General features: G+C 38.8%; 3 protein-coding genes across 3 annotated transcripts; all 3 read right to left on the minus strand.

Annotated features, from left to right (window-relative positions):
- Positions 1-252: 252 nt before the first annotated feature.
- Positions 253-6,828, minus strand: LOC140777520 (probable pre-mRNA-splicing factor ATP-dependent RNA helicase DEAH5). The gene is made up of 2 exons (XM_073121679.1): positions 3,514-6,828; positions 253-811 (listed from the first exon to the last, which is right to left on the minus strand). The coding sequence occupies exons 1-2, from the start codon at positions 6,717-6,719 to the stop codon at positions 418-420; spliced, it is 3,600 nt and encodes a 1,199-aa protein (XP_072977780.1). The 5' UTR covers positions 6,720-6,828; the 3' UTR covers positions 253-417.
- Positions 6,829-8,126: 1,298 nt separating this feature from the next.
- Positions 8,127-13,777, minus strand: LOC140779882 (protein KINESIN LIGHT CHAIN-RELATED 1). The gene is made up of 3 exons (XM_073125200.1): positions 12,905-13,777; positions 11,119-12,027; positions 8,127-8,628 (listed from the first exon to the last, which is right to left on the minus strand). The coding sequence occupies exons 1-3, from the start codon at positions 13,579-13,581 to the stop codon at positions 8,397-8,399; spliced, it is 1,818 nt and encodes a 605-aa protein (XP_072981301.1). The 5' UTR covers positions 13,582-13,777; the 3' UTR covers positions 8,127-8,396.
- Positions 13,778-16,155: 2,378 nt separating this feature from the next.
- Positions 16,156-19,166, minus strand: LOC140779883 (eukaryotic translation initiation factor 1A-like). Its single transcript, XM_073125201.1, has 2 exons — positions 18,612-19,166; positions 16,156-16,319 (listed from the first exon to the last, which is right to left on the minus strand). Exon 1 carries the CDS (start codon positions 19,062-19,064, stop codon positions 18,627-18,629), a length of 438 nt encoding a protein of 145 aa, XP_072981302.1. The 5' UTR covers positions 19,065-19,166; the 3' UTR covers positions 16,156-16,319; positions 18,612-18,626.
- Positions 19,167-24,505: the final 5,339 nt, after the last annotated feature.

Genomic DNA, 24,505 nt, shown 5'->3' on the forward strand with positions numbered 1-24,505 from the left:
GAACTCAATGTCACACAAATGAAGTGACTGCATCTCCATAATATAGACAAGACTAACCTAAAAGCAATAGCAGCAAATTAAGTCAATAGTCTCCAGAAAAGTTAACAGCATTTTCCCTATATATCCAAATGGTTGGATAAACCTAAAAGTGAAAATTATAAACGTCACAAACAAAACTCTCTGGATGTTTGTGGTGAACTGAAATGTATGAAGAAGCTGAGATGACATTGGAAGGCTTCAACAAAAATAATATCTAGCCATCGAGCCCTGTGTGCCATGTTCTCTATTAAGTCGTCCCAAGGTAGATATATGTACAATGTTCAAAAGATCTCGCCTAGGATTTTAAGACCATGGGGGCCCATAGATAAATTGGACAACTAAACAATACAAACAGCAAAATACATAATGATACACTGGTCAAGCTCGACGTTTGCTCAGACGCCAAGAGTTGGGCTCGTGATATCGGTCGTACAGAGGTTCGATACGCTCCTGCCGCTTCCGTTTGCTCATTTTCGTTGGATCCGAAGACTTGTAAAACCTTGGGGCCAACTCCACCAGCCATTTGGGGTCGATGACTGTCACCTCCCTCATGTATTCCTTGGTCGTCATTACTAACTCATTGTATATCACCCAGTCAGGCTGCCTCTGGAATAGAGCACTACTTGGGTGAATGTATACCGGCTGATTCTCGACTAATGTTCTGTAACCTTCTTGTGGGTCCTTCCTAGAGGCATGAAAGAAGAATCCTGCTGTTATTGCCTTTCGGATCTTGGTAAAGTTTTTGCCAGCAGAGACAACATCCAATTTATATCTGGAAAACATGGTAGTTACATTAGATATATAATCCAACAATGGACTATACATAAAATGTTAGCAATCTACCAACCTAGAATGGAAATTCAAGCAGATGCATTGAACAGAACAAAATCGCAAAATTGAGCCACAACATGTAGCCTAGGAAGCACCGACGCTTTAGATAACATTTGTGTCATTGTCCAACAAGTATAGCATGTCTTGTCAGTATCTAACACTCGTCTGACAATGACACTCGTTTGACATGTCAGACACTTATAAAAAAGTATTGAATATTTAAGCAAATATAAATAAATTCGAACATTCATTGGACACTTTCGGACACTCCTGGGAGTTGGGATACATATTAGCATTATCATTTGTGACCTGTTAAGATATCTTTGTAGTATTATGCACACCTCGACATTCTGCCCTAAATAGATTATGCATAGTTGCATACTTGTCTACATACATTCTAAGGTAGCAAAATATCTCTAGATATATCAATAAATAAATATAGTAACTACATATACTATATTTTAATTTATTAATTTTGCCATGTCTTAAATATGTCGTGTCCTATTTTCTCAATGTCTCTCTTATTCCAGTTTTTGTATCGTATTGTATCTTTATCCCGTGTCCATATTTGCTTCTTGTGTAGCACACAATTTATCAACCAAAATAAACAAAAATTGAGAATGTGGTGTAGTAACATATAAGAGTATATATCCAAGCACGTCTACAACTCATTCATTAACCAAAAAAAAGCTAACTTTCATGGCAAACTGGCTGGTATAATGCCTAAAATATTAGTTACCCAGATGCAAAAGTTTGTCACAATGTTTACAGTTGTGACATTACACACATAGTAACTTATATGGTCGACATTTTTTTCACAAATCAAACCTTCGAAACCTAACTTATAATTGTCTCTGTAGTACTCTAGATCCATTTGGATTGAGTTTAGATCCAAAACTAGAGTAGTTACTCTTTTTCTTTTCTTTACTTTGTATAAGGTATTTTAAAAGCATTTAGAAAAATGGAGTGTTTAGTGTAAGCTAGAATAGTAGTATCACTATTACCTTTAATGTAATATGAAATAGTAGTGGGTTTAAGAGATATTTTATGTCAAATGACCAAAATACACTTTATAGTATATAGATGAGGAGAGGATAGAAAGGGAAAGAAGGATTGAAGTGATAGTTAATTAAAGTGTTGTCTTTTCAAGGGCATAATGCTAATTGGATGCTGTTGGTAAATGTAAAATAGTTGGATGGATAAGAAGAGGAGAGAGGAGATTAGGTTTTAGTAGGTTGCTTCTAAGTCTATTTTACCTTAATCTAAGGTTTTATTCACATTAGAAATGGATGTAATACAAATAAGAATTGTTACTATCAAAATGAGGAATTTATTCTACAAATAACTATTTCTATATTTACTTGTATTCTAAAACAAGGGTGCAATAATTATGTCTGATGTGATATAAAATAAAAGGAAGAAAAATCATTGGAATACTCTTTGATTTAATTTAAAGTAGATTAATGGAATAGATAGAAAATAAATTAACTATTTTATGTATGTAATGCTTCAAAGTTACATATGCAATGCTAGACTAAGGCATTATATATGCAATCTAGGAAGATAGATATGTATTATAATATTATGAAGATAAATATAAATTGTAATACTATGAAAATAAATATGCAATGTAATGCTATGAAGATAAATATCATAATTTGCTGGATTGGCCAATCCTGATCCAGGCCTGATCCGAACTCTCTCTATTTCGCTCTTTCTTCTCGCTCTCATTCCTCCCTCTCTTTCACTCTCACTCACCATGCCGATAATTACGATCACAATGAAATATTCTAAGAAGATCATGGCAAAACAAACACTTCAGTCACTAGTATACCAAATACCTATTTAAAGGAGGGTGTAAAGAATAATATCATCCTATAAAGCCACAATGAGAGATATCGCTGAAGCAACTGAATGTCTGAAAACAGTACAAAATAAAGCAATTTCAAAAAATTTATGTTTCTCAGTTTCTCCTGTCTCAATTTCTCCCACACTTCAGTTGTTCTTTATTAGAAATCCAATGGTAGAACAATGCCCTAAAATTGGGCAGTATAAGCTGCCAGCAGTAATGCAGTAGTTGTGGGACAGGAAACAACTCCAAAGCGAGACAATTTATCATGATATCACAATCGGAAGCCTGCTCAAAATGTAGAAGTTTGTATGCCGATATGACAGCTAGATAATCTCCTTCGGTTGCAAGCATACAAGTGTCAATATTGATGAAGCTAAAGGGTATAACACGATATAAAAATAACAAATATGTCAAAATGGATTGACATCAGAACAAAACAATTGGCAGATACTATTTGCTAAAAAGGTTCCATAAAAGGACAGGTAAACCAGGAACACATTATACAATTTGGCATGCAGAACACAAGCAAGCATGGGCAATCTGCCCTTCAATTTCTTTTCAATGTAATGCAATAGCCAAAAAGAATTAACAAGTGAAATATATTGTAAGACTTCAGTAATTAAAAGCATAAACTTTATAAACAGTTAAATATGAACGCATCAAGTCAGAATGCAATACTACTTGCAAACAAACATAAAGTAATGAACACAACTACCTAACTGTTTAATGCAAAATGTAAGCCACTAATAATTCAAATGCCAAGATAAAATAGCAAAAAAGTAGAAGTGTACCTATCCATGATAGTAAGAAGCTGTTTCCTGACATCTTGTGCTCTCCTAAGGGATCGTGACTGCACAAAGTTCTCAAAACACCAAGGTCCTGAAAAATTCTTTGCCTTCCAAGCCTCATAAACAGCAAGTAGTGTTAAGTGGTCCCCTTCTGGCTGAAAGAACTTTGCTCTTTTCTGATCTGCTTGGGCTTGTTTTTCTCTTGGCCTATAAAAAATATTACCAGTCTGAATCATTGCAATAATAGTCAGAATCTCATCGCTGCAGCCAAGGTCCACGCTGGCCAGAAGCATCTTTGATAGAGGTGGCTCTAGTGGAAATTCAGCCATTTTTCTACCCAATTTTGTGAGAAGCCCCTCTTCATCTAGTGCTCCAAGACTATACAATTGTTCCATTGCAGAGATGAGGGCTTGAGGTGAAGGGGGGTCCATAAAATCAAAAGATAATAGGTCATTAATCCCCATAGCCTTCATATTGAGTGTCGTTAACCCGAGATTGATCCGTTGGATTTCTGGAATGCTGGTCGGTGACATTTCATTACGATAGGCACTTTCAGTATATAGCCGGTAACATTTCCCAGGACCCGTACGCCCAGCACGGCCAGCTCGTTGCTTGGCCGATGCCTGTGAGATTGGAGTAATGATCAGTGAATCAAGCCCTTGTTTCGGGTTATATACATTCTGCTTTGCAAAACCAGGATCAACAACATAATATATCCCATCTATCGTCAAAGATGCCTCAGCAATATTAGTGGCCACAACGACCTTCCTCTTCCCTGGAGGAGCTGGTTCAAAAATCCTCGACTGCATTTCACTAGGAAGAGCACTGTAGACAGGCAAAATTATCAACTCTGGAACATTCTTCCCCAGTCCTTTCATTCTCTCATATAGAGATTGACAAGCATGATCAATCTCTTCTTGGCCAGTCAAGAAGACAAGAATGTCACCTTCAGGTTCTGTCAAGTGGATCTGTAAAACAGTAATTAAAGCTGCATCTAAGTAATCAGTTTCAGGCTGCTTTGTGTAAAGGATCTCCACTGGAAATGTTCTTCCTGGAATAGTGAAAATATTGCAGTTAAAGAAGTAACCAGAGAACTTCTCTGCATCGAGGGTAGCAGAAGTAACTATCAACCGAAGGTCAGGCCTGCGCTTCACAAGCTGTTTTAGCAAACCAAAAAGAACATCTGTGTGGATAGTCCTCTCATGAGCTTCATCCAGCATGACAACAGAATACTGAGAAAGGGTTTCATCAACTAAAATCTCCCTAAGGAGCATACCATCAGTCATATACTTGATCACTGTCTCTGGCCCAGTGCAGTCCTCAAATCGAATAGCATATCCCACTTCCTCCCCCAAGCGACACCCAAACTCTTCAGCAACCCTCTTGGCGACCGACGTCGCTGCCACCCTACGAGGCTGCGTGCACCCAATTTTCCCCCCTGTAGTGTAACCAGCCTCAGCCAGATATTGGGTCACTTGTGTAGTCTTTCCAGAACCAGTCTCACCAATAACAACCAATACTTGATTATCGTGAACAGCTTGAATCAGCTCCTTCTTCAGTTTGTAGATGGGAAGGCTCTGCCTCTGCTCCTGAATAGATAACTTAGACCTCTGCCCAAAGGTTAAAGCCTTCCCATATGCATCTTTCTTCCACTCAGGCATGTCATAGGCCGACAAACCCACACCCCTAAGTTCCTGAGCCAGGTGCCTTTCACCAGTTTCTGGCATCGGGTCCTCCCATGGTCGATTTAGATCCTTCGGGATGGAGTCCAGCATAGTCCTCTGCTGCTGCTCCCTGACTTCCCTCCTCTCTTTAATAAGAGCCGACTGGAGAGCCGCTGCACGGCTCAAGGAGCCCTCAGGGTTCTTAAAAATCTTAACTGGAGACATGTCAATAGAGAACCGACTCTGACCTTGCAAGAAGGCAGGCTCATCCTCATTGAGCTCAATCTCAAGCTCCTCCTCCGCCCCCTCTTCCTGATACAACATTCCATCACCGTCATCATCAAACATCGGGTGCTCCCGGACATCCAACACCCCCGATGCAATCAGTTGCTTCGCTTCCCACTTCTCTGGTGAGCTCATCCTCTTAAGCGGACGCCTTGACGAACCACTCTCATCTTCCTCCACAATAGTAATCCCCGAGAGGCCCAACCTCATTGTAGGCCCATTGCTCCTGCTAGAAGGGTTTGCCCTCAATGCTTCGTCCTCTGTTCTCTTCCTCATGGGAAGCAAATCCTTTCCAGTTTTCTGGTCAACATCCCTCATCGACAAACTAAGTTTCTGCCCAGACACTGAGATCACCTTGACAAACACCTCCTGGTCACGCTTCACTGCTTCCTTTGCGTTCGCAACTCTTTTGCTGGAAATTTGTGATATGTGGACGAGCCCTTCCTTGCCACGGAGATCTGTTAGCTGGACGAAGCATCCAGTATCCATCACGCGAGAAACCCGGCCCTTGTACACCCTGTAGAGCTCAAGCTCGTCAGACTGCCGGTGACTAGTATTATGGTTTCTCGATCCCTTATCCTCCTCCTCTTCATCATCATATGCCCTAGAATCCCTGTCATACATGCTATCCCTTGTATGGTTCCTATCCTTGTCTCTGTCTCTATCTCTATCTCGATCTCGATTTCTATCTCGATCTCTATCTCGATCATTCCGATGCTCCCGGCCCCAATCTCTGTCACCTCGACGCTCCTGACCCCGATCCCGGTCCCTATCACTTCGATGGTCCCGCTCAAGATCCCGATCACGGCCTCGGTCCCGTCGATGCCGGCGGTGGTCGTCCTCACCGTCGCGGTGGGAGCGGCCATCAGCTTCCTCTCTCACCTCAGCATCGCGCTCGATCTCGAGACGGAGCTGCTTGGCGTGATCAGGGTCATCGGGGCGGGAGAGGGCAGGGAAGGCGGTGGAGGGCTTCTTTTTGTTACTGGATCCGGAGTTAGCATGGGGTTTTGGAGGGAGGATAGCGTGGATGATGGTGAGAAGGGTGCGGACGAAGTAATCAGGCATCTCGGCGCCATTGGCCTTGAGCTTGGCGTCGAACTCGTCGACGGTCTCGGAGTCGCGGCCGAGCTCAGTGATGAACTCGGCGAGGACCTTGTCGCCGCAGCCGACGTGGGACTCGAGCTCGGTGCAGACTTTGGAGACGAGGGAGAGGTACTCAAGCTTCTTTAGGCCGTCGCTTGCGTCTTCCACTTCCGCCATGGGAGAAGAAAACGGAGGGGGAGAGAAGAGGAAGTATCTAGAATTAAGGATTTAGGGTTAGGTTTAGGGTTAGGGTGGCGCGCCGAGCGGCAGAGGGAAGGAAGGATTGCCTTCGGGTTCTTCTTTACCGACTACGGATCTCAACCCGAATAAATAAGAACCGGCAGATCCGATCCGCTTCCTCGATGTAGGTAATAGGCTCGATTAAGCTCGGTTTGGTTCTAAGCAAACGAGCTCAATGCACCCGTTGAGGCTCAACACTCGAGATTAAGTTTGAGCCGAGCTTAATCACACAGGCTAACTTGCTTAAGCTCTTACTTAAGAGCTTGATATGACTAATATCAAACATGATTTAATATCACGAATTAGGTTTTACATGAAATAGGCTTAATTATTGCTAAATAAATTCTAAGTAAATTTACATATAGCACCCTACTTTACTTTATAGCGTAATTATAATTTACACCTTCTATTTTTATTATTTATAAATCGAGTTTTCTGATTTAGCCGATATATGTAGAAAATATCCTATATTAGAGTTGAACTAATAGAATATTCAGTTAAGTAGAATATTTTTATTTCTAAAATAATTAAAATGTATTTATTTTTAAAATAATTAAAATATCCTTAGTATGATTTAGTTGAGAGTATTTTCATTAATTTTTTTAGTTTAGTTAATTTAACTCATAGATTTGCTTAAGTTTAATTAACCATGTTATATGAAAATTTTCCTAAATTCTAGCATTTAAATAGCAATTCATGGGGCACGAAATCCTAGTCAACAATTTGATCTACATTCTGAGGTGCCTAGCATAGTTTTATTCAACTTCTAATTATAATTATAGCTGGTTTGAATTTCTCTATTGGAGTTGTAGCTCGTTTTCTTAAAATAATTGACCTAGTTATTCAATTTATATGTCAAATAGAATTAGACTATTTGTTTAGCGAAAGGCTATTTGTTTAGCTAAACTAGCACCGGTTCACCCTTCACCTTTGTCATCACCATTCGCCATTGTCACCACTTATTGCTCCGGTGTCCGAGGTCGCCAATGAAGGGACTGATCACTCCAATGCAAATGCCCTAACCTTGGCTTGAGTCATCTCCCTCCTCGAGTGAAGCATTTGCATTGGAGCGATTGAGGACCTCAAGCTCACTAGTGATGAATGACGATGAGGTAGCGATGACAATGAAGGTTAAAGCACTGTTAAGAGGGGTGCCTTTGGGACCCCTCATGTTATGTGTGAAGGTTAAAGCACTGTTAAGAGGGGTGCCTTTGGGACCCCTCATGTTATGTGCCGGTACACATCGGCACGACTATCATTGGTTTAACACCTTTGATTAACCTACGAACTAATCTATACATAAGAAAGAAGTTTCAATTACAAGTACAGTTAACCTAAATTAAATGTCTTAGGAAAGGCCCGTCAGCAATTTATTCACCACAATAACAAAAATAATCCATAAGAAAATAGCTCAAATAGCAATACAAATACACAATAGCACACCAAGGCATCCAACATAGAAGCAAAAGAAAGGGTTAAAAGGAAGCAACAAAATAAAGAAAGTGGAAAAGGGGTAATTAGAAGCTCAAACAGCAGCAGATCACCATGTTCCTAATCTGATATCTTTACATATGCTTTTTTCTTATGGCACAGATACAGCAGGGAAGAGGCTCTCTATGAGCTTTTGAAACCCAAGCCTGACCACCTTCTCGTATTCTTTACCCTCTGTGAGTTTGTGACCAGAAGATTCTCAAGTGACTTTTGCTTCCTGTTCCTGGATCTGCCCGCCTCTTTCAATAACTCGGCTAATCTTTTCTTTTCATCCTCGACCTCGGGGTTTGCCGTGCCAAGCCGCTCTTCTCTCACTTTGAGCACATGTTCCAGGATTTCTATTGCATCCTCGACCCTGTCATAACACAAGTATACAAGCAAAAACTTAATCCATCTATTCTGAAATCCTAATTGCTATCGTAGAACAAACATAGATTCTTAAGTTTGAGAATCAAGAGATATTTGAGAGTACAAATAAACAGAAGGGCAAAGGGAGAGAGGTTTGTTCACACAAGTTTACAAGAAAAAAAGAAGAAAATACTTTAGCCTGTCTGTTCTGAAATCCTAATTGTTATCATAGAAAAAACATGGATTCTTAAGTTTGAGAATCAAGAGATATTTGAGACTTGAGTGTACAAATAAACAGAAATGCAAAGGGAGAGAGGTTTGTTTACACAAGTATACAAGAAAAAAGGAAGAAAAGTTTAGCCGTCTGTTTCTGAAATCCTAATTGTTATCACAGAACAAACATAGATTCTTAAGTTTGAGAATCAAGAGATATTTGAGAGTGCAAATAAAAAGAAATGCGAAGGGAGAGAGGTTTGTTCATTCAGTATGTTGTCCATAGGTGTGAGAGATGAATAGACAATTCACACTTCCACAGTGATTCAGAGACAGTAATCTCAAGCTAAGATGCAATAAGTTTCAAGAGTAGTACTTCTAAACTATTTCCTTTTCTCGAGAATAGGTTGCAAATAGATTAGCAACAAATGCACAACATATGCAGTACAGACTAACACAATTTAAGAGCATACATGTCAAGGCATCTTCAGTCAATAAACAAAAAGAACACAAGATTTGCAGTAGAGATTACCAATAGAATTGGAAAAAGAAAGAGAATATATATGTCCCTGTGTTCTTCAGTCAATCTATCCTTTTGGAGCTAAGAGAAAAGGAGGAAAAAAAAAAGTTTCTCTTTACTGCATTTAAAGTTTAATTTCAGCTGCTAATTAATAAATAGCACAGCAAGTATGAACAAGTTCTGTTAAAATGTGGCTAAACTAAGAATAAAACAAGCAACTTGGTCAAAGACAGATTAATCACACAGTGAAAAATGTTGGCTATGAAATTTCATAGGCCTACAATGACAGACATAACTAGACAACCTCAAAGCACTTCCGAATTCCAACAGTTATACTGGTTTTCCAACAGTACTTTTAGTTAGCATAACCAATAGGTACTTCCCTAAATTAAAAATTCCACTGGTTACAAGCTTTCCATTGGAGAAACAACAGACTAATTGCCAACAGCTTAAGTTGACATCCCAAGATTAAGAACATTTTGACTATTATTAAGAGCAAATCTTGAACTCAACAAAACTTGCCAACGTCTTTCTTTGAAACAAGAGCAGTCTAGCAATGACATTCCTCAAAGTGTAGGGTCTTAAGAGGTAGAATTTACTCTTTCTCTACATTGCAGGAGATGCTAGTTTCTGTGACTACAGGATGTGTAACTGGCAAGCCTTACTGTCATGGTAGATGATGCATTTTCTGTATCTACTTATCAAAATCACCAAAGAAAAACAGAAAGGATGTAGTAGATGAATGTGGATGTTGGTTCTCAGTGCTGCTATTACAAGCATTGACATCAAGTTCTAGCAAAAGGCTTGTAATGTCTGAAACACCAGCAATATGTTTGCTATATACTGTTTCAAAGTTACAAGCTTCAACCTCTTCAGAATACCTCCTTGTTACAAAGGAGATTTTTATTACCCCACTCTCCTTAAATCTCTATTGACCACGAAGATGTGATTGTAAGAATATGTTCACAACACATTAGTTGCACTATAAAATTTCATGGTACAGAGACGTATAAGCAGGGATCGCATCACTTTTTCCAAATACCACATCTTTTGGCTGGTAACCTTTACTTCATGTTGCAGATTGTGTTGCTGCCTCTGTTCTTTTACTCCTTTAAAGGGATAGGTTCTGAACAGATCCTGGTTACAGTTTAGGTGAGACAATAAGATTTAGATTTTTCAGCTTCAGCGCCTTTTGGTGTTCTAGGCTCGATCAGTAATCTACACATCATCAATTATATAAATTTTTGGCCATATCAACTTTGTGGTTTTGCAATAGAAGCACTACACTTATCATCTGTTTGATACAGTCTAACAATCTAGATGTACCAACTATTTGAGCTCTAGTATCACTAAGGGCTCTGCTGCATCTTTTTTCTCTTTTTTTTTTTTTCTTTTTCTCAAGAACTTGCAATCTTATTTAAGTTCTTCTGCATTTTATTAGAAAGCATGTGGCACAACCTCCGCATTCAATTATAGAAAACAAATTATGAACAAAGATGTGCTTGGTCTCCAGTTCTGTCGAGGATAAAGAGAAAAGGTGGGAAGGGAGCACTGAAACCGTTGCCTGAAGAGGAATATGAATTCAGCAACAAAAGGAGTTGAGTTTTTCTCGCTTCTGACAAATCCCAAACACGTGGAGTCAAACAAAACTAATTGTCTATCACCTATAAATCAACGAACGATCTAGAAAGGTTTTTATACGACAAAGCCTAAAATTGAAAAGAAATGATCATAATCTAAGTTGACAAGAAAGAGAAAGTGTACCTCCCCATGGCATCATAAGTTGCGGCGAGATTGCTGTACACCCAGAGAGTATCCGGATGGGAGGAGCCGCATTCCTGCTCCAGCACGGTTCGCGCTTCCTCGAACAGCTCCGCAGCTTCGTCGATCTTAAACAGCTGGACGCACGCCAGCCCCATCTGGTTCAGAAGCACGCCGAAGAACGCCGACTTCTTCTCCCCGCTGGTCCTCAGCTTGGCTACGGCGCTCTCGAAGGATCCGAGCGCGTCGGCGTACCTCCCGACCATGTAGTACATCACGCCCATCTGCGCTTCGATGCCGGCGACGGTGCTCCACTGTCCGGGCGTCTCGTCGAGCATCTTGAGCGCCTTCTGTAGAAGCTTGAGGGCCTCGTCAGGCTCGCCAATGGCTTCGTAGATGGCGGCGACCTCCATGAGGCCGCCGGCGACGTCGTCGGGGGAAGCGCCGGGGGCGGGTCTGGCGTAGATTCGCAGGGCGTTGTCGCAGTAGGACTTGGAGTCGCGGAGGCGGCCAGTGCGGTGGTAGAGGTCGGCGAGGCGGACGAAGACGGCGGCAACGGAGGGGTGGTGGTCGCCGCGGGAGGACTTGAGGACGGTGAGGGCCTTCTGGTAGGAGAAGACGGCCTCGTCGAAGCGGGCGAGGGAGAGGTAAGTGTTGCCGATGGAGACGTCGATGGCCGCCACGTCGGTGTCGCGTCCGTGTGAAACCATGGCCATGGAAGCGAGCACGAGGTGCTCAAGGGCGCCGTCGTAGTCACCCTTCGCGTCCAGGATGAGGGCCATCAGGCGTCGGTCGGAGGCCTCCTCGAGGGAGGCCGGGGGGCTGTGCTCGCGGTGGATCTCCAGTGTCTTCCGGCATAGCTTCTCCGCCTCATCGAATTGGAGCGCTTGGACATGGGCTTCCGCCAAGTACCTGACCAAAATCTTATTTTTTATTTTCCAAAAACAAAAACAAAAACAAAAACATATAAGCTAATAACCAAAATTTCTCTTATTTTTATTACATAATTTGCACTTCAGATTGTCTTTTCTACCAACAACAGCTCCACCGCAGGTTGGTAGTCAGACTCAAGCGCATTTTAGCATTTACCACTGAGGTGGACCGGAAGGCCACCGAACTGGGGCACCGACAGCTTCGCCAACAAATCATTATATGCTAACTTGCTTTAAGCTAATCACAAAGGGTTTGAAATTTCGTCCAAAACTGCGCCAAACGTCTCGCATTTCAGTTCTATGAACTATCCCATCCAAAACTGAAAACTCTTATCCGAAAATTAGCATCCAACTAAAATAATCATAATAATTTATTTTTTTAAAATTCGATTTGACTTAAATTTAATTTGCACAGAATTCGATGCTTAAAATGTTATTAAATTTTGAATGACGCATTGAAAAAGAGTCTAAAAACAATAAAACGAAATTAAGACCGAAGTATTTATTTTTTTTAAACCAAATTGAAACCCGACCAGAAACGGAATTTCGAACTACGATCCTAAGGCAACCAGTCTCCTAAGATCCTATGGCGCACAGTAGTCAAAATTACCACGGCTTACACACCATCTCGCGCAAGTTAACCTTCCGCGACCGGTCTCACTAGCGTGAGCCGCATTAAATTTTTCCTCTCCTTCCCTGATGGCGATCACGATCGATCCAGCAGCCGATCACCCTACCCTCCGACATGATCGCGACAATTGTCACGTTGCGAAGCACGAATCACGGAGTACGCAGGCGCCGTCGCCGTCTCTAACGAGAGACCAAAACGAAGCGAAGCGGAGCAAAATAGTACTCACCGACAAGTCTCGGCGACCCTGGGGTCGTTCTCCCCCAGCGCCTCCATCTGGATCTGGAGCCCCTTGGCGTAGCAGGCGATGGACTGGTCGAGCCTGCCCAACATCGCGTGCGTGTCCCCAAGCTGCATCCACCCGGAGAACGCCGCGAGCGCGTGCTCCGATCCCTTCCTCTCCCCCTCCCCCTCCCCCTCGCCCTCGCCCTTCGCCCCTGCCTCCGCCACAGCCACCGCCCGCTCCAGCACCGGCACCGCCTCCCCGTACCTCCCCAAGCTGCAGTAGATCGCCGCCGTCACGTGCAGGCTCATCGCCAGCTCCAGCTCCGCCCCCTCGCACCTCTCCAGCGACCGCGACGCCCGGATCGCGTACTCCAGCGCCTTCCCCGGCCCCTCCCCTGACGCCATCGTGTCCCGCGCCAGCTTCAGCAGGAACGGCCCCAGATCCGGATTATCCAGTGCTGACTCCTCCGTCGCCGCCGTCGCCGCAGCCGCAGCCGCCGGGGACATCTTCTTCTTCCCCGGGGACGGCTTCGGTCGCATGGAGGAGGAAGACGGGGAGGGAGATGCCGGGGCCTTGTTCCTCGGGATCGGAGACCGAGGCCGCCGGATCTGACCTTCGCCGGCGTCGGGGACGGCTACCCGGAGCGGCGGCGCTTCCGGCGGCGCGACGAGGCCCGGCATGGCGGTAGGAGGAAGGAAATCTAATTATCTAACCTAGGGTTTGCGATCCAAGACGGCAAATTGGAATTCGGGAAGGCTACGGCGGATTTAGTCGCAGAATCGATGAAAGAAGAGAGAGAAGAAAAAGGAGAGGAAACTGGTGGAATTATTTGCCAGAGATTACTCACTCGCTACCGTTTCCGTGCTCGCTTGGAAGGTAAGTATTCTCTTCTCTCTCCTAATAATTACATGGAATAAAATATTTATTTTTCTAATAAAATTTTAGGTAATTTACTAAAACACCCTACAATTTGTTATTATTTAATTCACACTCTATCCTGTAATTATTTGTCATTTAACCTTATATTTTGGTTTTAATATCTTTAAAATTATTACTTTTAAAAATAAAAGTACCTCAAGTAACCTAAAGTACTTCTCATTTGATTTTAAATCTTACTCTTATTTTATTTTGAAAAAGAATACATAATTTTAGATCTATAGTTATTTGACCTCATCTATATGATAATTAATAATTAAGAGAATAATATTAGAGTTTTTTGAGACAATAAAGATAAAATCTGTACAATAAATAGTAATAAAGACAAACCATGGGGTTTTTTTGATAAAATCGCCGTAGATTTTCTTCCGCTTCCTCTTTTTTTTTTAGAGGACGGGTTCCTTTCTTTGCGCAGGCCCATCTGGCCGCTTGATTCTTCTCTCTGCCCTCGTGCGTCAAGTTACTAAAACACCCCTACCTTATCTCTCTAATTCCGAGGACGCCACCGATCTTCACATCACACTAGCTTTCCGATTTAGATCGGACGGTGAGGAACGGGGTTGAGCGAGAAGGGTAGTTGGATAGTTTATCGTTTACCTACTAATGCTCGCGTCCACGCTGTCATACCTACTGCCTAGGCACATGGTGCAGGGACAAAAATGCCCTTTAAATCGAACAGCCTGTCGCCTGTCCCATTCTCCTTTCGGGTGTCTGATGACCCTCGCTACCTCTCTCTCTCTCGGATTCGGAGGGTAGTTTCGTAAACCCGAATTAAAACTATTCCATGCGGAAATTAATTCGTACGACTGTCACGAGCTGCACGTGACTATTGTAAGATTCCGTTTGTGATCAGGATCTGATATATATATACATATATATACATATAGAGAGAGAGAGATATATATAGTAGATATGAATAGGAATAGTAAACGGATAATAAATTTAATTATTATATTTGTTAAGTTAAAGTACAAATATGGATGGAATAGCGGATATATTCATATTTATTTTTTGAACCATAAAAACTTGTGATATTAATAAAATTTATCAGTAAATTTATGTGAAAAATATAATAAAAATTTACGAAAAAATACAGAAATATGTCACTATTTTTATAATATTTTAAACTATATAATATATATTTGAATATTACTCTTCAACTTATATTTATATCCGTGTAGACTACTTGAATATTTAAGATGGACAAGAAAACATTAACTCATATCCCACCAAGCTCAGAGAAGGAATTAGATCAGATTAAATTCCATTACTTCCTTTGATGCAAAAAAAATAAAATAAAGTAACAAAGGAAAAGGGGGCATGTAGTTAACTTGCTGCTCCTCGCCAAAGTAGAGACTAGAGAGGCAATTTACTAGTAATTAATATGTACTCCAGTTCTCGAGACATAAATGTAAAAAGAAAAAAATATTGAACATGAAACTAAAAGCTCACGGTTTCTCCTCATAGTCCACGCCATTGCATGTAATAACTGCATCCTATTTATTGTTAGCTCTAAAAGCCATTTATATCTAGTACAAGGTCATGTGAACAGTGTGGTCACTACCGGTGACCATCTAACTACTAACTAGTCTAGGAGGCATACAACAAATGGTGCATAATAGTACTAGATAGTAACATTTAGCTCTAGTAGTACTAGTTGTCTTTTTGTCTACATAATGTAAATCTTACTCAGCCCTGCACCTGGCAGATATTGCTAGGAGCAAGATAAACCCTAAATTACAAGGAGAAAGAAGGCAAAGAAGAGAGGGTTGTTTTAGTTGTCAAATTACTTTTGGAGAAATGGAGATGACAACCATAATTAATGTCGAAATGCGGTAATAATTCAAAAGCATTTTTGTAAAAGAAGAGCGAAAAATATATTCCCATGCAGAGAGTTGGATAGTAGTCAAAACTGTAACTACTGCACTTTAGGTATCAATAAAAGGGTCAATAGGTGTTACAAGCTCTATTACAAGCAGAACCTAAAGGAAATTATTACATTCAAATATCCCATATTTCCCAAGCTATCAAGAAAACAAAATTCAAGATGATGCTACGCGTAAAGAAAGTGCGCGGTTACCCAATGTAATAATACATCCATTTTCCTTGATAGATGCATGCTGGAGTTTGACAGGTATTCAAGAACTCAAGACAATTTCCAGTTATACCAATCTTCAAACATATGGGCAGTACAGAACCCAAAGGATGCAACAACTACTACAGAAAGTAGATGAGGTAGCAAAACTGGCTTTTTAACAAACAGCATACATGGAAATGTAAGCATAAAATAATTTAAGGTATTCAAAAACTGAAACAGATTGATCACACTAATGGAAACTTTATTTTCTTAGGAGTCCCAAGACCCACAAGATCGAGGAAGATTGTTTACAATTTGATTGTTTCTTGCAAGAATTTACACATATCCATTTCTTTCTTAATTTTCTTGTGGTTGTATACTCTCTTCAGTCTACATCAAATTTACCTGCGATGATCAAACAATGTAAAAATGTTATCCAATAACAAATATAACAAAGAAACAAATGAAGCAGTAAAATATAAACCAGTAACAAACTTAGATAGTTATTAATATATATGCCGGTATCTTGCTGCGCACATAGTTCTAACCAGATATATACATAGTTCTAACTTCTAAGCAGATATAAATTGACACATGGATTTTGCACCAAGGAGACAAATCAAGCATCATGATAAATTTAGAGGCTGATAAAAAATAGGCCTCTAGAGGCATCCGAAGTTACCAAGAAAAATCATAAGCTATCAAATGTATCAGCGGCAAAACCACCATCTGTAAAGCTTTAAGAAAGACAAGCCAAGCCTCCTCACTGGTCAATCTATTTTAAGTATGATTTTTGGATCAAATTCAAGTCAGTGTTAGACACAAAAAGTGTTGTATACTAATTAATTCAGTATTGTTTGTCACAATACAATTACTTCTTTTCATATATTATCAATGGACTTTTTGTACTTATTACCATTAGTATTTTACTTTTGGGCAGGGTCAACCTTTAAACATCTGTCTGACCTGGCTGTCCCTATCCCACTCATTTAGTTATCTCCCACTTTGAGCACCAGTGGCTAGTGGCCCAAACATGAATCATGATAAATATAAACACTATAAGGACTGAAGTTAGTTGACAGTCCTATCATTCTAAAACTTACCATTACTCTTATATTCCATTAACTCCCAGACACAACAGTACTTAACACAGGACACTTTTTTCTTTTATGGTGGTAAAATTACTTGTAATCATGAGAATCCTCATTGATCTTTGTAATGAACAAGTTAAACCACATGTATGAGAATTCTGCTCTAAAAATACAAAAATATCAATGCTAAAAATACTTTCAAGTAAGATATTGGCATAAAAGAAAGAACCACCAAGAGGTCTACAACCATATGACACATATGATCAAGTTGCAGGTTATCTCCAACACAGTGGACACTCTTTGCAATAACAAAGTAACTAAGATAATTCTCAAATGCCCGCAAATACTCCATCTTCATGGAACGAAAATTAATTAAAAAATAAATTGAAGTATGCTATTTGGCGTCAACCAGGCATGTTAAAAGATATAGAATGACCTTTGTATTGTCCATATCTGAAAGCCTAATGACACCCTTTCATGACATTCAACAGAACATATTCTCATTGACTTACAGCAGGAGATATGTTGAGCTCTAAAATTAGAAGCAGGAGAAGAGAAAAACTTGAGATGGAACAGGTATACTTGTTGGATACATTCACTGAATAGCACAAAAAGGAAACAAATATACAATGTTCATGCACTTAAGTTTGCAAAAGTAACGACAAAGAAAAGCAAACTTCAAACAGTTCCCCAACCCAAAAGAGTAAGTCTGAGTACAACCAACTATCATATACAATCAAACATCAGATATATATAAGTTACAAAATTTGTCCCATGGATCATTCTACAATCCAACACGTAGCATCATAAGTTAAAACTTATTACAATAACAATATCACTTTATAATGCAACAATATAAAATCACAAACTTCTATAGTTCTATCACATATTCTAAAGAATCAACTGAAGCTCCTAACACAGTAGTCTTTCAATCAAATAGTGCTGCAAAGTCGACTTATACTAGAAGGACCAAAAAACAAACTTCCTAGTTTCACATCAGAACAGATCATATAGCAGAAGCTGATAGACAAGTGTAGCTCACTGAATCAGGCAACTGCTCTAGATTTCTTGAACAACATAAGCAGACATTATAAACTTTAAAAAAAAATCTATTAATGGAACAAAACTAAGTTTAGATATCATCAAAAGCAAGCAATCTTAAGACAAAGAACCCAAACAACAATATTGTACCTAAAGAAGGTAAAAGAAGGAAAATAACCCTTTAACAGTAAGAAGTAAGAGAAAAATAAAGAACAACTTTTGCTCTAATTCCCTAAAATATTGCAACTCAGGATAAGATCAGTGTTCTTCTACAAAAGAGGATCATTTCCTCATAAAGTGGGCTCCAATTTAGTAAATTAGGTGATTACAACTGCTTGCCCTTTATTCCACTTATTAATGTGAGAAAAAACACGAACAAGTCTTGCAAATTCCATTCATATATCTTGTGAGAAAAATGTTACCTTAATTATCAAATACCATACTGCAGATAAAAGTGTATAAGTAAGAAACCCTAGATTTCCAAAATTACTACAGACGCAAACATTAGAAGTTCATATAAATCAATCTTTCCTTTCTTTATATGGATTAGAAACAAAGATCACACCTTTCTCTTCCATCTTCATATCTTATCAATATCCTCATCCTCGAACTCGATGTAGTCATCCCCGGCGCCGTCGTCCTCCTCATCAAGCCCCCCGGCGATGCCCTCGTTAAGCCTGGTGCTCTCAGGTAACTCCCCATACGCCTTGAGCAGTCGCGCCTCATCGGGCATGTACTTGAGGATGACGTCAGCCTTGTCATCCTGGTAATCCCGGAGTCCGACGAGGACGATGTCGCCGGCGGCGATCCACACCTTCTTGTGCATCTTGCCGCGGATGTGGCAGAGACGCTTCGTCCCGTCGATGCACATCGCCTCGCATCTCCCGTTCCCGAGCATGCGGAGCACCTGCGCGTATTCTTGCCCGTCCTCCTTGAACACGAGTTCGCGCTTCTCGTCGTCCGCCTCGTTCTTGCCGCGCTTCCGGTTCTTGCCTCCCTTTCCCTTGTTCTTCGGCATGGCGAGAAACCCTAACCCTAGATCGAGATGGGGATTAGGTGGAGTTCTGATCGCTTCTTCGAGTCTGTTCGGAGGAAAGGGGAGGGATTTCGAAACAATTAGTATACATATGTCTTGCCACTTTTATAAGGAAATTTGTATTTAACATCCTGCCTTCTCGACTTATTATATTAAAAAAAAATCACTTATTATGTTTGAGACCTTTGCAGTAGTAATAATATTAGCTATAGTGTTCAATTCGTATCTGAATTTATATTTTTAATTTCGATATGGATTCGTATATCAATATTGTACGGATAGTAAAATTTAAAATTATATCCTAACTAAAATGATACGGATAATTTTTGGATAAATGATCGAATCTTAAACGGATATTGATTGAATTTAAAATAATTATAATATTTTATTTAAATATAATTAACACAAAATTATTAAGAGTTTTACAATAAATAATTTTTTTATGTCAAATATATAAAAATTAGAGAAATTAATCTCTATAAATAATATATAACGTATTATTAGTAATAATATTAATATTTACTATTTAAATAAGCAAACTAAAAATTGTAAATCATTTTAAAAAGTATGCACGGATATTCCATATCCGTATTTGAATCCGAAAAATATATCCGATCCGTATCTGAATTTTTTTTAAAAATTCTATCCGTATCCGAATCCAAATCGGATAGAAATTTTTTATCCGAATCCGATCCGAGTCGGGTCGGAGTTAATCCGACCCGTTTTCACCCCTAAGTACGAGTAAATATTATTTTAATAATAATAATAATAATAATAATAATAATAATAATAATAATAATAAAAGAGAAATAAATGATAATAGTAATAGTACCATCTCCATCCTGCTCTCTCGGGATTAGGCTACTCACAACTTGCTTAATATTTATATATATATATATATATATATATATATGTGTGCACAATTAGTTTAGCTTAGTAATTTAATGAATTTAAGTTGTACAAATTAAATACAATCATATCATAGTTAGTATATCATTCTAATTATATCATGTTTAGTAAAATACCTGCAATATAAATTATTATTTTAATCCTAAGTAGGTAATAGTAATTATTAGGGTTATATACGTATATTCTTACGTAATTATTTGCAGTAACTTAATTCTTATTTTCTTAATTATCAAAGAGAATAATAGACAGATAAAATATATTTTAAATACACTATTAAATAATATAATTATGGTTAATAAGTAATGAACCAAATATAGAAATGAAGAGTACATACTTACAACAAGATACTATCTTTTGTCGGGTTAATTTTAATTAATAAAAAGACTGACATATTTGTTACAAATAATTTCAGATCCCGACCCCCCTGTTCAAGACCCTGTGGACTTAGCTATCGAGGTTTGATCGTTATCGTAACAGCGTGAACGAGTGGTGGTTTGGTATTTGCCGTGGGGTGAGTAGTCTTATCCCCTAGATCCCTTTCTCAAATTAGGTTATATTATATATTATGTACATGCATGTTTTGGCCTCCAGCATGATTATATGACTTTATCTAGAGATGATTACCGTCGAGCATATTTTTATCATGCATGTAATTAGGCTGATCTTTGATATAAGTATGATAATGATAAATAAGGATGGTTGGAGATGATTATACTGTTATGATTTTATGTCGAGATGATTTCTAGTATGAGTGTGCATGTGATAGACTAGCGAGAGTATGCATGTGTTAGATACATGGTTGGAGACTACATTGCAGCATTTTTCTCTTGATTCCTGTTCCACCTAAATTCCTATTATGCATTGACTCATTATTGTACTGGATATATGCATATGATCTGTCATTTAGAAGGAAAGCATGAAATGTGATTGATAGGATAGTTGATAGAAAGCGTGAGGATACCCGAGTGGGCGCGAGGGTTAGGACGCGCTTGGTGGATGATTGATCGCTCGACATGGTCGCGATCCTGTTGGCCTTACGTCCGAGGTCGTTAGTCTGTGTGCGCAGCAGACATTCGGACACATGCCGTTCGCCAGGGCATATGTGGCGAGTTATCCTCACGAGATTTCTATCAGCTAGTAGGGTGCCCGGTCTGGATGGATGTTGATACCCTAGCGGATGACAGGGTATGGTTATATTTGAGATACTCCTTGCGGATGGCAGAGTATGCTCTGAGCCTTCGGGCATGATGTTGAGACCGGGTACCAGGTGTTGACTGTGCACAGTGGTCTAGTATGATGATATTATACCGAGATGTCGGTGATGATCGTGATGTTGAGAAATGCATATGATTTCATTATCATTCGGTTACCTGATTATCGAGTGGTCAATATGCATCATATATAGTTGCATTTGATATCATAGCATAGTCATGATCGGCATGCATCATGTGTCATATTTGAGAGAGAGTTATGATGATAGATGACATGGAGATTTGTTTACTCATGGTCGAGGATTATATACTCATTCATGACATGATACTCTTTCTGATTCATATTATCCAGTACATGATTTACTCTCTGTTTGGCATCACTGATTCGGGGTAAGGTCTATTCACTGAGCCTTTTGCTCATGACTCTCTTTATTTCTTTTCTAATCCCCTCAGATATGTGGTACGTGATAGCGACTTGAGAAGATATTTTAGAGCGATGATGAGGTGAGCTATAGATACGAGATGGTATAGATGATAGTTTATATAGAAATCAAGTTGTACCAATATTTGATATTTGTATTCTTTTGTATTAGACAATGATTTGTATAATACAGGTCGAATCATAGTGTACCCTTGTATTAGTTATTTTAGTTGTATCTTGATGGTTTGTTGTGGCCTGTGTGGGTCCTGCCAGATTATGTAGCGGTCTAGTGTATATTATTATGGACTTTGATATTCATATGTTAACAGGTTTATTTGGTTAAGAGTATGATTTATTTGGTGATGGATTATGTGATCATGGATATGTTAGCAGGTGTTATTTGATGATGTCATGAACGTATATGCACAGGAGTGTATCCGTGCGTGACGGGCCCCGCCCGACCTGTCGCGTGCGCCGCGCGTGCCGTGTGGGCGCGTGTGCGTGCACGTGCCCGTGCCGGACGGGGGCGTTACATATTATTCGTATTTCAATTTTTGAATTGGATGTGAGCAATGAGTATGCATAAGTGTATGAACCCATTCTAAATGAGAAAGCATTGGATAGTGGTCCTATATCTATGATGATGCATTGATTCAATTTTTTTTTTTATAATCATACAAAACTATTGAATGATTATTATATATTATTACATTTGATATGATTATATACTATGAGTTATTAATGACATATATACGCACTTATTAATGGAATAATATTTCACCTTCTGATTTATAAAGTGAATTAGGAGTTAGGTAGTATGGATGAGAAAGAAGATGCAAACAAATATTTATTCACCAACATAAAGGTAATTTAGTTTATATGAATATAACTCAGCAAAGACACTCTAGTCATACAACTTTTTCCGTCTATTTAGCATACGATAAACTAACAAATGAGTTTATAAGTCTCGAGGTTATTTATACACTTCTATTCTTGAGGGGGATAGAATGATACTTAATCAAAATACAGAGAAGTAAAATATAATTAAACCTAATACTTAAGTAAAATTCTATTGTCTACTAGAAACATAAAGGCCGGATTGTGATTTAGTGTGGAGCAACACATGTGTGTTAATCAAACATACCGTGAAATACGTACAAATATATCTATTATACACAATCGATGATTGCACTCGCTTATATCTTACAACCCAATATATATTCTTTCGGGAGTCAATCAGATTAATTAAATACGTACAATCGATGCTTCGGTATAAATTTTATACTGTGCGCGAACAGACCCTAGCCCATGTTGAATCTAGAGATTTTGCACTTGTAGTAGTAAACTCACTAGCTTTTGTGCTCTTATCCTAACCTACAAGCTTTTACAAGATCTAATAATTAGGTTATCCAATATCTTAAGCTGACCCAATTTTTATCTTCTTAATAGTAGCAATAAAAGTGAATGGATATTGTGGTTTGCAATTTTACATAGTTAGTAATTGTGGTTTCATTTAGATAAGATTTGATAAATCCAAGAGATTTAAATTTGTAACATGGAAACAAGGGAATGCCATTGAGAGCAAAAGCCAGTGTTTTAAACGTAATAATTATAAAACTCAGGACGTTAATTGCAAATGTCTCAATGTTCACTCGGCAATTTTGCGCGAATCTTGAGGAAGGGGAGGAGCACAGTAGCCGTCGGATTCAGGCAGCGAGAGAGGGTTAGTGGGCCTGGCCCATTAAAAGTCATGGGCTTTGATAAGTTAGGGCCTTGGGCTTTGAATAATGTTTTAAGTCCCATAATAATATATTAAATTTATAATAGGCAATTAATTTGTGTTAAATATCAGAACTTCTTTTAATAATAATAAATCCCCTTATACCCGTTGGGTTGCTATTCATGAACAATGAGGGGCTTATTCCATGGATAGTGAACCCTTCATATATATATTGGAGAGCCAAACAGAGACTTAAAATATTATTCCGGATATTGTATAACGATAAAGTAAGACGACATATTAGACAATATATTCATATTTGACTTAATATTTTCATTAAGTCTGTAAACAAAGAGATACAAAGTGGTATGACGAGACTTGAAGAAGACTTTTAAGTATAATACTCCAAGAACAATGACATAAACCTTAGATTATTAGTCTTAATCATAGATTAATTATCTTTTAATCTTGAAAGATTTTGCAAAATCTTGAAAGATTTTGCAATCTTGAAAGATAATTAATCATGGATTAATTATCTTTTAATTACCACATGTCACGGTAACACTTCACATAATGCGAGATTAAAACAATTTGGCTTGACTTCTGACCCAACTAGATATAGGTAGTGTTTGATTTGTGTATAAGATATACTTATTCATGAATTAACTTCTTTTAAATATATTTTGCAATCAAACACTCACATATATTCTTGTCAAATTTTTTATAAGGTAAGCCACGCAGTAAGTTATACATAAAATTCTATTACAGATAGAAGGGTTGATAAAATTACATATATTTTCTAAGGTTTATTAAGTTAACACTCCTTGAACTATACCTAATGTTTCACGGAGACCTCTCAGACTTTTTTAAGTTACAATGTTCGTTCTAAACTTTTGAGAATTTCAATGTCATCCTTTCATTAGTGTGCCGTCAAAAGAATTAGATGAGTTAGTTTACATGGTAGTCATAATTTGAAATGACCTAAATGCTCTCTTAACTTTTATTTGACCATTTAATTAAATTAAGATAAAATAATTACATAAGTGTAATTTAATTTGCTAACTCTTATATCATATTTAACCATTTTTTCTCCCTCATTCACCATCATCAACTTTTGCCCTCCCTCCTCCACAATCTCCAGGTATAGTGGCCTTGACAATGA

This window comes from Typha angustifolia, chromosome 15, assembly GCF_048772165.1.
Source record: "Typha angustifolia cultivar Huaian chromosome 15, ASM4877216v1, whole genome shotgun sequence".
Taxonomy (NCBI): Eukaryota; Viridiplantae; Streptophyta; class Magnoliopsida; order Poales; family Typhaceae; genus Typha; species Typha angustifolia.